This window comes from Phragmites australis, chromosome 4 (genome assembly GCF_958298935.1).
Source record: "Phragmites australis chromosome 4, lpPhrAust1.1, whole genome shotgun sequence".
Lineage (NCBI taxonomy): Eukaryota > Viridiplantae > Streptophyta > Magnoliopsida > Poales > Poaceae > Phragmites > Phragmites australis.
Window position 1 is genome coordinate 3,496,128 of NC_084924.1, and position 13,636 is coordinate 3,509,763.

A 13,636-nucleotide genomic window follows, 5' to 3' on the forward strand; every position below is an offset into this window, starting at 1 on the left:
TTTTGCCCCTATAAATTATCTTTTTTCTTCACTTATTATTGTTCCAGAATTCCTTGGACAACTATGTCATAGTATATTGATTCATGTTAGAAAAGTGAAGAACTTTGGTATACATGTATTGGTCAAAGTGACCAAGTATTTGGAAACGAAGGATAGTACATCAAAATATTCTAAGGGCCTTAAAAAAAAGTGGGTTTTTAGGAACGAAGTCCCTAAAATTTAGTACAAAATTAAACTAGATCTTGAAAATTCTTCCAGCAAAACCCTTCTTCCAAACATGGCCTAAAGGTTTTAATTTTAATTTAATGAGCTTGAATTCGAGTATTATCGCCGTGCTTGTAACTTAGTTGCACATGCCTTTGCATCCAAGAAGCACCTCTTAATTCAAACGGTGTCATTCGAACTTCAAATTTTGCACAAATATAGAACATAACATCATCTATAGGCAAGCAATTTTTTAGATTGTATAAGAACTTGTGTGTTTCTCGATCTTCACGATGGATTTCCACCATTTGCAATATTTGGTGCATTTGCACCCGATATGCACCCAGGGTACCATGTTGGGGCTGAATACGGCTCTGGTGTGAATTGAAACTCTGGTAGCCAATAGTCGTGCTACGACCTTAGTGTAATGGAATGAAATATTCAAAAAAAAAGTTTTACAAAGGGAACTAGCTAGGGTTTTAGTATGTTTCTACGGAGTTGGATGAAATCAATGTAATAAAACATCTGGATTTGTAACTTTAGTATCTTGCTTCCAGAGCAAGAAACCAAATTTTTCAGAGGGTTATCAGAGAGCAATAGCCTATCCTCATATTCTTTAAACTTGTATTAAGATATTTGTGGTCGGTTTACCTAGGCTTTGTTTTCCTACTTTCGTTACCCTCTCTCTCTCTCTCTCTCTCTCTCTCTCTCTCTCTCTCTCTCTCTCTCTCTCACACACACACACACACACACACACACACACACACACACACACACACACACACACACACACACACTGTTGGGGAGGTCACAATCGAAGGCCCCTGACGCCCCTTGGCTTTGTTCTCTAGTGTTCAAAGGCCACCGGGCTCCGAGCCTGGGGACCCCGGAGGCAAGAGTTAAAGAAGGGTCGTTGACGCTATGGCCCACCGGCCTGTCAAGGCCTCTGAAGAACCTCTGGAGACCCTTAGCCCCGTAACATATCAGAGACCTGGGCCTCCAAAGCCCCTCCGGAGACCTCGAGCTCCGAGTCACCTAGGAGGATGGACCTCTGGGGCCCTTAAGCTCCGAGGGCCACGGGCTTCTGGAGCCCTAGGAAAGCATGAGGCATCCCCCAGCCAAGGACTAATGGAGAGGGGGGGCACCTGCTACCTGCCATTGGTTACGGAGTGACCTACATTTAATGCTGGAGTTGTTGGTAGTCGACCGCTCAGACTAGACGGCCCCGTCGCTACAGTAGACGGACCGGCCAAGCATTGTGCCCTCCTGTTGCCACGATCTCTGCCATGGGGGTGATGTCATCAATTAGTTGAATATTGACTTGGGTCTGGACAATGTTTTACCTAGCTAGCCTTAAGTATATACGTATACTTACACTCTGAATGGCAATATAAATATAGACCTATGGTCACTGTGCCAGGGGATAAAAAATTCTTAATCACTCTTGGTATTCTCTTCCTCTTCACCTCTTCTCCAAGCTTGAGTCACCCCAGTGGGAGGGCTCTCTCCGTACTCTGTTTGTGGAAGGCATTCTTTCCACCAATAGTTGGCGCTGACTGTCGAGAAGGAGCATTCAAAGATGAAAGATGCCATTGAATAAGAAGACCGCCAAGGAGGTGGCCCAAGCAGCTGTCTATGTGGTAAAGCATGTGCGAAAATCTACACGAAAGTGGCGGCCAAACGCACGCTATGCTGGCACCGATGTCCCAACCAGGGGTGACGACGAGTCCACTCTCGGACGGGACGAGGGCCCAGTGTCCACCGCTAACCTGGCCGCGACCCTCACCAAGGTCAGTTTGGAGTATTTTCAGTAGTAGTGCGGTGAGAACCTCGCTGCACCCCAAGGGGCTACGGCCTCGGTCGGCTGGCAGGCACACGTGGTGGCCCTTCAAGCCCAATTGGAGGAGCTGCAGGAGGCCCTCTAGGCCTTGCAGTAGACTCCGACCAAAGCTGGGGCTGCCCCGGTAATGGTTGATGTTGCGGTGGCCCGAGATTCGGGGGCTAGCGAAGGTGCAGTCTCCACTCCCTGTCGTCCCCAAGCACCACCACTAGCCAGCGCTCGGGCGCCTAAGCCTCATCAACATCGACGCGAGGCTCCGCTACTAGACTCCAACTCACCCCTGCAGGCGAACCTGCACACCATGCCCTTCTTTGATGGGTTCCGAACCCCTAAACTACGTAAGTTCAAGGGCGATTTGGACCCGAACAAGTTTGTCCACTCGTATGCCCTAGCCATCGAGGCCGATGGGGGCGGATTGGCCGCCATGGTCAAGTGCTTCCCTCTCGCCTTAGATTCGGTAGCCTTTCGCTGGTTTTGGGCTCAGGAGCCGAGGTCCATCTACACCTAGACCCAGCTCCAGAATGTTTTCTACAACTTCTAGGGCACCTTCATTGAGCTTGTGACCTTCAGGAGCCTGTTCGCCATCAAGCAGCAGCCGGGCAAGACCCCACGGGACTACTTTCGGAGTTTCACCCGGACCAAGGCCTAGGTAAAGGGCATCTCAAAGTCGTTGGTCATCGATGTGACAAACCAGGGTCTGGCCTTTGGCCCCCTCTTCGATCGACTACACAGGCACATAATGTGCACGGTGGATGCCCTCATGTACAGGTTTGAGGAATACACTCGTGCAGAGGAGGAGCTCCTCCGTCAGGGGGCTAGTGACGCCGACACAACCTCACCCGTCGGGCTCACAAAGCCAGCCCTACAGGCGGAATCCTCTCAGGCTCGCTGCATTCCCCGGTGAAAAGGGGCTTCGAAATGGACAAGGGCCTCGGAGAGCGTGGATCTCAATAGTACCAGCTGAAGCATCTAGGTCCCTAATTCGTATTTTGGTAATTAATGATAATAAGAAATTTGTGGACTAACATGTTTATTTGAGTTATGAAAATGTTAGTCACAAAGATGTGGCGGAGCTTGAAGATGCATGAGTGGGAAACATGAAAATGGTTAACTTAAGGCAAATGTATAATTGTAGAGCATTTTCTTTTGCCGGTCAAAGGAGATTAGAGAAGAGAAATTGATCGGATTGATAGGATAAGTGTCGTACTATTAAGAGGGGTTGATGTGTATTTACTTGAAATATCTATAGTACCATAATTGTTCAAAATTGCATTTCATATAAAGTGGAAAATTTAGTTTGAGAAAAACCAAATAAAGGTTATCTTTGGGATGCTTCTGAGCTGTGGCGGTTTGACCGCCGGAGAGGCTGGTCTAACCGTTGTATAAATTTGGTCGATGCTTAGTAGAACTCAGTCCCGGTCTGACCGAAGAGTGTGTCAGTCTAATCGCCAAACGAACATAGGGGTTTGGAACCTCTGGTTTGGTTGGCGGTCTGACCGTTGGCATGGCCGGTCTGACTGCCCTGGGAATAGAGAGTTTTGGCACTCTGTTCCCTACTTGTGGTCTGACTGGGAGGGGTCACAGTCTGACCACCAGACGTGTGTCAGAGTCATCATCACGTCTTTTGTAGCCATTCTATTTGCGATGGTCCGACCACCGATTGAGCTGTGGTCTGACCGCCCAGTGCGCAGATATGTCAAATCAATAGCAACGGCCACATTCTCGAGTATGGACTATAAATAAGAGCTTGACCAGTTCAAGGAATGGCTTTAGCACTTCACTACAACTCATTGGAGCTTTTGCCTTCCTCCTCTCCCTCTATTGGCTTAGTGGTTGCATTTCTGAGTATGCAAGAGCATCTAATGCATAACTTTGAAGAGTTTTAGCATTGGAACACTAGTGATCCTTCAAGCAAACGTCATCGACTTGTTACTCTTGGAGGTTACTGTCTCCTAGATTTCTTTGAGGTTGTTGCGTTGTTGAGCTCTTCAAAGAAGATTACGAAGGAGCCACGACGGTGATTGTGAGAGGCTTTGAGCACACCTTGCCAGAGTGGCTAAGTGGTACTCTAGTGGAATCGAGGTATTAAGTAGTTCTTGTTCTATTCTGACTTAAAATCAAGTTGCTCGGTGTGAGCCTTTTCTTACGTGAGAATTGGATACTTGATAGAGAAGTTGTTAGAAGCTTGAACTCATCTCAGCGTGGATTAGGGGTGATCGGCAAATCACCGATACGACGTGATAAATTTTGTGTGTCATCCTTTGACAATTTACTTTCATGCAATTTACTTTATGCAATTTATCTTCCTAGAATATAAATAGTTGCATATCACCCTAGGATTGCGAACCTTGACATAGCTCTTAGTTTTTTTCATATTGTTCTAGTGATTTTTAGTTTGCTTCCACAAGTTTTGTTGATCACTTTACCATTAGTTTTAAAAACAACCTATTCACCCCCCTCTAGTCGGTATCTTAGATCCTACAAGTGCTACAAGAGCCTATGACTCCTTTTTATAGCGGATTTAACCATCCCAGAGTAGGATTATGGCTAGTGACGCTCATGTCAATGTGGGGAAACCTCTAATCTTTGTGGGGTCAAACTATGTCTATTGAAAGGCTAGAATGATCGTCTATCTTAAAGCTATGGACGATAAATTATGGGATATAGTGGATAAGGATTATGTAATTCTTGATCCTACTAATCTTACCATCGAAGATAGGAATAATGCTCTTGCAAATGCTCAAGCTATGAATGTTTTTTATGGTGCTTTATATCTTAATAAGTTTAATCGTATTTGCAAACTTGAGACCACTCATGAGATTTGACAATTCATGAAGGCATAACCATGGTTAAGGATGAAAAACTTTTTGTTTACAAAGCTAAACTTGATAAATTTACTACGTTGCTAAATGAAAGCATTGAAGAAATGTTCAATCATTTACACAATATAATAAATGAGCTCAAGAGACTTGATATGGATGTTTCCGATGTCAATTTCTCTCATAAATTTTTTAGTGCTTTGCCTAATAAATATGATACTATTATGACTTTCTTATGAGGTCAAATTTGAAGGATACAACTCCAATACAAATCTTGAGTGAAATTCTCACTCGTGATATTTTCAAGAAGTCACAAGAAGATCTTTATGATAATACTATCGATGCCAAGAAGAAAAATATTGCATTCAAGGCTCAATCATCAAGAGACAAAGATGATCATGAAGAGAGTGATAATGAAGAGGAAGATGATGAAGAATAAGCTTTCTTTGTGAGAAGATTCAAGAAATCCATGAAGAAGAAGAGATATCAAGGTGGATATAGCAAGAAGATGCTTTGGATGTGGTGAAAAGAAACACATTGCCACAAATTGCAAGAACAAAGAAGAAAAATATTCCAAAAATAAGAAGGAGAGTGATGGTAAGAAGACATTCAAGAAATACTATAAGAAGAAGAAAGATGGTCAAGCATGCTATATTGAGTGGGATTCAGATGCAAACTCAAACTCCGACTCCGATGATAAGAAGCCATATCAAAAAGGCCACTATATTCGTCGTATTATATGAGAAATGATATTGTGCTAAACTTTAAAGTCCAACATGTCAATCAATGTCGACGTAACAGGCAAGGGTTGCCTTGCCAAGTGGGCCCCATGCCGCAGGTGTCAGCTGGCAGCCAATAGTTTCAAAGACACAACTCCACCGCGCGATTAGGGCGGGCTTAGGGGACCAGCCCTCTGGTCGCAAAAGGAGATCCTGCGACCGATCATTCCTGGTCGCACGGTAAGTAATCACCTAACTTGTCACAACACATTTAATGTCATCCACTTAAGTGTTTTTTCTTCCTCAGACATCCACCTTCGACGAGCATAATCGTGGGCGGGCGTGAAGGCAAATGCTACATGACAACGTTGCATGCGACGTGACGGCGCATGGTGAGCGTGATGGGATGTGCAAGATGACTAGGGCTGCATGAGCGTGCATACCCACTGTCATGATGAGCTAGAGAAAGCTAGACTTCGTTAGGGTTAGATTTGTCCATATTTTGGCACGTTCTATTTGCATGTATATATTTTCTCTTAGTATATAAAGGGGTAAGGACCTAGCTTGTAGAGTGAGGGGAACACTTGTATACAAGTTTATACACTCATAATAAAATATACAGGACGTAGGGCTATTATTCCACAGAATGTCTGAACCTAGATAACTTTCTATGTTCTTGAGTTCATCTGATACATCCCACGATGCGCGAATTCACGTGTCCATCATATGGTATATCCCGAATATATTATCAGGGATCATCCCCGACAATAAAAAAAACTCAAACTTCATTGCTACATCTAGCCACTTTCCAATCCATTATCACAACCTACCCTAAAAACATGCATGCGCAAATTGCCACTCTTATCCATCAGTATGGTAAATGAATTAATATTATATCATGTGCACATCTATATATACATGTAAATATAGAATACATTTTTCATAAGTATTTATGTGAAATACGCAACATGAAAATATTATATTTGAATTTTACGAGAATTCTATGCGCATTGCATACATATCTAGATCCTGTTTAGCAAAGCTCGAGATCTGAGATATATGTAAAATTTGAGTTTATAGGATAAAATAAAATTGTTTAAATATTTTTTAGTTCAAAATAAGAAAAAAAATCTCAAATAAAAACCCTCAAACTTTTCACAGCTCAACTTCAAAAATTTCTGAAGTTAGGATGATCGGCTTAAAATATTTTAAAACTGAAACTTTGCCAAATAGGCCGCTAATACGCAACATGTAAAGGCTTCCCTCACGGCCCATGTAAGCCCGGACAACACAAAATGCCCATGAGCCGAACCAAGGCCCAAAAAGTCTCCCACCAATATAACCGGCAGAGATCCATCCCACCCCATCAAATCGCAGCCGTCCGATGAAACTCTAGGGTTTCACCCCCCCATATATAAGGCTCTCCCTAACCCCGGTTCCGAAACCTTAGCCGCGCGGACGCCCAGCAACGCCTCCTCCCCCTCGCCGCCGCCTCCCGCCTGCGAGCGACCGATCCGCCGCTGCCGCCACCATGGTAGCATCCTGTTCTTGCCTTCTCGCTGCCTCTCGTCGCGAAGGTTCCTCTTCTCGTGTTCTGACTCTGTGTTGATGCTTTTCTCGCAGTCGCTGATCGCCGGTGAGGACTTCCAGCACATCCTGCGTCTGCTGAACACCAACGTGGATGGGAAGCAGAAGATCATGTTCGCGCTGACCGCCATCAAGGGTGTTGGACGCCGCTTCTCCAACATCGTCTGCAAGAAGGCCGACATCGACATGAACAAGAGGCAGGAACCATTCTCTCCTGTCGGATCTTTCTGATGGAATTGCGGGTGGACGTGCGTCTGGGCTGATTCGTTGTGTTCGTTGGTGTGCAGGGCCGGTGAACTAACTCCGGAGGAGCTGGAACGGCTGATGACGGTGGTGGCGAACCCTAGGCAATTCAAGGTGCCGGACTGGTTCCTCAACAGGAAGAAGGACTACAAGGATGGCAGGTTCTCGCAGGTCGTCTCAAACGCCCTCGACATGAAGCTCAGGGACGACCTCGAGAGGCTCAAGAAGATCAGGTCTCAGCTCATTGATCCCTCATTGCTAGTTGCTACTAGTACCAGTATGGTTGGCAAATGATACTGTTGTTAGATGTCACCTGTCTGATGCACGCGATCGTCGTCTTGGACAGGCATGGATAGTAACATTTTGCCTAATTGATTCGATCTATTGCTTATTTTGATGTTTATTAACCATCAGGATCTTTGATATGGTTTCTAATCCACTGAAAACCTATCGAGTACACATTAAGTTATGAATTTTATGTCTAGTGACATTTTGTTTGGGTGGCAAGTATGGTGTGTATAGAATACGGTTAATGGTGTTTCGATGGACATGCTTGTTTTGCTTTTGTAACAGCACGTTAGCTTTGATACTATCACTTTCTATATGGCACATTGAAGCCTTGTGCACTTTGTCTGTTCAGTTTATGGTAAGCCGACTTAGGTTATGCCGACTGAGAGTGTGCTTTGTTGAATGAGATGGTATCCTGACATGTTCTGTTGGTTTAGCGCCTATTCTTCATTGCAGTAACCTGATTAGGTTAGGGTATGCCAACTGAGTGCTTTTATCACAACATGATTCCACCCACTAGTTTTTTGGATATAGAAGGTTGATTTTGTCATCTGTTACCTCAAGGTCTGTGTATTGCTTGCAAATGTTGGATATCTGGACATTCTGGCTTCCCAAGCGACTTGTTGATCCCTTCCTGATCAGCTTGTTGATCATTGTTTTGTGGACCATACAATTTTCAATGCTGGCATGCATACATTTTTATGTGATGTCATTGTTTGGGAAACATGTTTGTTTCTTTCTGATTTACAATTATACCTTGGGTCTTGAGCTTTTTAGTTGTTATCTGTCATCATCTACCACATAGATATGACCTATCTCGTTGTATGCTCAGTTGCTCACATTTACGAATCCTTCAGGAACCACCGTGGTCTGCGTCACTACTGGGGCCTCCGAGTTCGTGGCCAGCACACCAAGACTACTGGAAGAAGGGGAAAGACTGTTGGTGTTTCCAAGAAGCGATAAGCTATATATCCACTTCAGAAATCTTGTCCAAACTACTGTGTTGGTTTATCAATGAAGTATTCCCGTTTAGACAGTTTTCTCAAATGATGTTTTGCCCTAGGATAATCTCCTGCAGTTGTGGAACCTTATATATTGTACCTTGTATGTCTTTTGGAGCTTCTAAGAGTAATTTGATTTTGATGAGACTCTTGCATATTGACTCCTTACCATGTCATTGTTTTCTTGAGTGGTTTCAACCTAGAGCAGATAATTGCATGCCTGTTATGGTTATGAGAGATCACCATTTTTGCCATATGCGTATGAAGTCTGCGTTACATGTTACGTAAGATTCATTCTGTAGTAGTTGCTGTTGGTTATGTCATTTTGTACTGTTTTGCTTCTGTAGCAGTTCAAGTTGGTGATTTACATGTTTTGGCTGATGCTTGTGACCTGCATTACTCATCACCATTTTGGTATACGTTATTGGTGATGTAGTATCAGAATTTGTACTGTTTGTAGTCGAATGGTTCAGCAATTGAAATCCAGATGTCTGCAATGTTTGTTTTCCATTTTTTCTGTTAATGGAATATTGATTTGGGCTATTTGGTATGCATACTCTTTTTGCTACCTTCCTCTGCTAGGTGAAATCTGTGAAATTGGGATTTGGGATCTTGAAAGGCCATAATGGTAGCAGTTTTTCTGTCGTAGCATGCTTTTAGGATCCCTTTTGTGTGTTTGTGGCCTGTTTGTGGCTCTTTTTCACTCCCCCACTACCCCCAAAAAGTATTGATCGATCTTAACCGAAAGGAATGCTAAGAGCTTTCTTTTACACTTAAGTGTAGTCCTAATCAACATCCAGTTTGCAGAATAATCAAGTAAATATACTATCGAGCCAAGATTCTGCGGTGTCACAGGCCATCTGCTACTGTAGTGTAGCAGTGGGCCTATAATATTGGTTAATATATATATATATGTATATATATGTATATATATGTATGTATATGTGTATATATATGTATATATATACATACACATACATATGTAATTTTCATTTTTTAGGAAATTCTAGAAAAATGTTGAAATGAATATTAGTTATATTGATAAATCGACTAAAAAGTCTAAAATGCAAAAAAAAAATCTAAAACTCAAAAAATATGAAACAATTTTTTTAGGTCAGTATTATTTTCATCTATCTTCTTTTGTTATGATGGCAAAATAAAAATAGGCACGTCAATCAAACTAGTATACCTATACTAGCAAAGCATTAGACCATCTCCAACAGATTTCATATTTATATTTTTTTTTAGTGTTACAGTAAAATGAGAGATGATGATGTCCGGTATCCGGCTCCAACAGAATCTGTATCGGGTAAACAGTGTTGCGGATGAGAGGTGGGCGGTGGCATTTTCGAGGATGGATACGGGAGCCTCTATCACTGTTCATAGCGTATGCATGTGGGTCTGAGGGGAGTAAAAGAGTAATAGAATGTAAAAAATATGGTAGCTGTTGGAGATAAAAAAAAAATAAATATACTAATAGTGTTAGAGGATGTTATAATAGTATTTTATAGGAGACGAATTTTTAAAATACATGTCTAAAATGGACTTAGACAGCTCAGATGCCCGTTGGCAAGCGATGGAGTCAACGCACTGACATGCCAAGTCTAGAACGCTAGATCTTGCAACTAAATGTACATTATACGCTGCATAAGTCCTGAATAGACTTATCCAGTACAAGTTGATGCGGCAAGGTTCGAAGTTCGAACCTTATGGCTCAAAGAACCTTCCTTTTGGCTGTTTTTTTTTTAATCTAATCCATGTGTTTTGATCTATCGATCTTTTACGGCCCCAAAAAGAAAGGAAAAATATGTGTCCATCTTGTAAATTCTAAAGCAATGCATTTGTGGGGGTGATGGTGGAATCCAATTGCGACGTCTTGCATGGTGCGTCTTTCAATTTGCTGTACATTTGGTCTAGTTGCAGATCTCTCCCCGGTTTTCGTGGATGATGCAAGATGCGTCATATCATATCATGACTAGCTGTTAGCTATAAACGCACTTGATCTGTATTTGTTACTATCTTTGTTTATTCGTCATTATTGACTTTTGATAGTCTTCGCGATATAACTTTAACAGCTATTTTTTATAATTTAATATAAGCATATACTAATAAAACTATATTTTTATTAAAGTATTTGAAGGATAAATCCAATAGTACAACTTTCATATTCATATAACCAATATTGATAGTTTATTTTAAACATATCAGTAGTCAATCTTTCAAATGTTTTACTGCAAAGATTCTAAAAAGGCAGATGAAAAAACAGATGAAGTGGAATGTATTATGATTCTTGTTTGGGGATATGGATTGACTTTTTGCTTTCTAAGTATACCAGGCAATAATTTATCGAATGCAGTCACTTGTTTGGCTGTTGAATAAGCGCAAATGCCATTATTTTATTATTTTTTTATATTTAAAGAGGGAAAGATTTTAGTATCAGTAATTTCATATAAAGATAAAGTACGACAACAAAAAAGTTGATTGCATTCTCTTTCCTAATCGCCTTTCTCCCCCATCCATTCTGGAGGAGCCGTCGTTGTCGGAGGTTCAAACCCTAATCGCCTCTCTCCCCATCTATTTCTCGCATGTGTGATGGTGTCAGGGCTGGAGGACGAGTTGGGAGGAGGGAGGGGACAGAGGGTTAACTCAATGGCATTTATAGGTAATTACTCCTAAACTTAAGGGGCTCTTTTCTATTTTACACTTACAAGAGCCACTGAGTTTCTTCGAAGCAGATCCCAGACTGCTTATATGTTGTAGGCATAACGAGGGGTCCGGCAAAATCGAGTTTGAGAAGGAGGAAAAAAGCTCACCATTTTTGGGGTGGTCTGCTTTTTTTTTTCCAGGAAGCTAGGCTAGAAACGTATCCCAAAGGCGGCCAATGTGTGGTAATAATGGCGGAGCTTCCTGAAAATGCATCTAGTCCTTATATGTGGTTTTGATAATTAATGATAATATATATGTACTAACTATATTGTTGAGAATTGTTAGTAGGATGTTCTATATATGATGCATAGAGGAGAAATATGCATCAAGATCAATGAGCTCTAAGTGATGCTCGTATAAGTGATGATAATAACTATGGACTAACAATTATGTCGAGAATTATTATTAGGTTATTTCATAGGAGATGCATAAAAAATGAAGTATGGATTCATTGAAGAATGCCATGAGTTCAAAGAATTGCATTAGAGTCATTGAGATCTTAGTGATGCTCATAAGAAGAAGAAGAAGAAGCTTGAAGATTGACAATAAATATGAAGCTAAGTCACTTGTGAACACTAAGTAACTAAAGGTATAAGATTATCAATTAAATTTTATGGACTAACTCATGTGTTTGTGCTTGAGAGTGAGTTAGGGTTAGGATTCATAAGAAGGCATAAGTTGAATTGAAATCATATATACCAAGAGTGAAGAACAAAGAATGGACTCCATACATGATAAAGTAAATTTATTGAAGATATCAGATACAAAATGGTTTTCTATAGCAAGACGGTGAAAGGCAAGTAAGACTCGGTTGCGATGTACCATCCATGGTGAAGGGCAAGCAAATGGCTTGGCGCTGAATGACCAAGGTGGTGGTGAAGAGTGAGTGAAGTCTTTGCGCCAATGGACCGTGTGAGGCTATGAGAAGCTATGAATGATTTGCATCAATCATACGAAGAATCAAGAAGAGATGGAGTGAAGATTATATAGAAGTTGGCAATCCTCAAAGTTTGAAAGAAAGAAGCGGTACTCGAATGTATTCGAAGGCTCAAATGTGATTCAAATGAGTTTTATCTTTGAATTTGAGTATAGGTATACCACACTATTAAGAGGAATGCAACATCGAGCTAATTGTCGTGTCTCGGTGCTCAAGAGTTTCTAACTACACCGAAAGTGAGAGTTCGCTTTAGGAGCCCGGTGTTGAAAGTATAGAAGTGTCTGAATTGGGTTTTGTAGATTTCCTAGTTTGATCCTATGGGTTTAATATCATGAATTCAGTTAGGATGTGTAGTCCTCTGAATAAGCTTTCTATAGAGTCAAAATCGGACATCAGGATCAAAAGTTATCGTCGTTTTTCAGAAGGTCAGCTATGCTATTTTTTAAATTGCGGAATGTCCGCAAATTTTTGCGAAGGATCCGTATTTTTGCGGAGTGTCCGTATATTTTCGCAGAGACTCCGCATTTTGTGGAAGGTCTGCAAATTCCAGATCTAACGGCTAGTTTCACAAAAGTCCGGAGGTTCCGCATATTTTTGCGGAGACTCCGTATTTTTCTGACTGTAACGGCTAGTTCGTGTGTGGGGGGTATTTATACCCCTCCCTCTCATTTGGAGGGAGCTGTCGGTGCCTCCACGAAAATACCTCAAAGTCAAAGTCATTTGTGTTCTTCTCACTCTATTTTAGTATGAGATTTGAGAAAAAAATGAGTTGGGTTGAGAGATCAAAAGATTGAGTACAAGTGAGTTAAATTCCATCTTGAGCACTCGAGTTCATCGACAAGAAGTTCATCGTTTGTGTTTTTTACTCTTGGAGCTTGAAGCTCCTAGACGGTTAGGCGTCGCCGGCGAGCACCCAAAATTGTGGTGTGCCACGGGAAGTTTGTGAATACTTCGATTTCGTCTCCGCAAGGGAAGAAATTAAGAGTGGAAGCCAAGCTTAAGTGTGACTGAGCTTGGAGAGAAAAATGGTTGAGAGAGACCCGTCTCAAGTGTGATCGAGCCTCTCAACAGAGACGTAAGAACCTCTAGAGGAGGTGTCCGAACTTCGAGAATCAAATCCTATGTCTCCTCTCTTGTTTCCTTGTTTTTAAGTTCTTGCTTAATATTTATGCGTATTGCTTCATCTACTTTCTTGTGAGCTTTGAGCTGCATGTGCTTGGTAAAATAGGTTGGAATACATCCTCTGGTGCTTGGTAATTCGTGGATTTGTTCCATATTGTGTTGCATAAGCA

The 13,636-nt window shown here is 41.8% G+C and overlaps 1 protein-coding gene across 1 annotated transcript; it reads left to right on the forward strand.

The window, feature by feature from the left end:
• Nucleotides 1–6,967: 6,967 nt before the first annotated feature.
• On the forward strand, nucleotides 6,968–8,856 carry LOC133915264 (small ribosomal subunit protein uS13z/uS13y/uS13x-like). The gene is made up of 4 exons (XM_062358360.1): nucleotides 6,968–7,116; nucleotides 7,206–7,366; nucleotides 7,457–7,645; nucleotides 8,558–8,856. Exons 1-4 carry the CDS (start codon nucleotides 7,114–7,116, stop codon nucleotides 8,661–8,663), a joined length of 459 nt encoding a protein of 152 aa, XP_062214344.1. The 5' UTR covers nucleotides 6,968–7,113; the 3' UTR covers nucleotides 8,664–8,856.
• The last annotated feature ends 4,780 nt before the right edge of the window (nucleotides 8,857–13,636 follow it).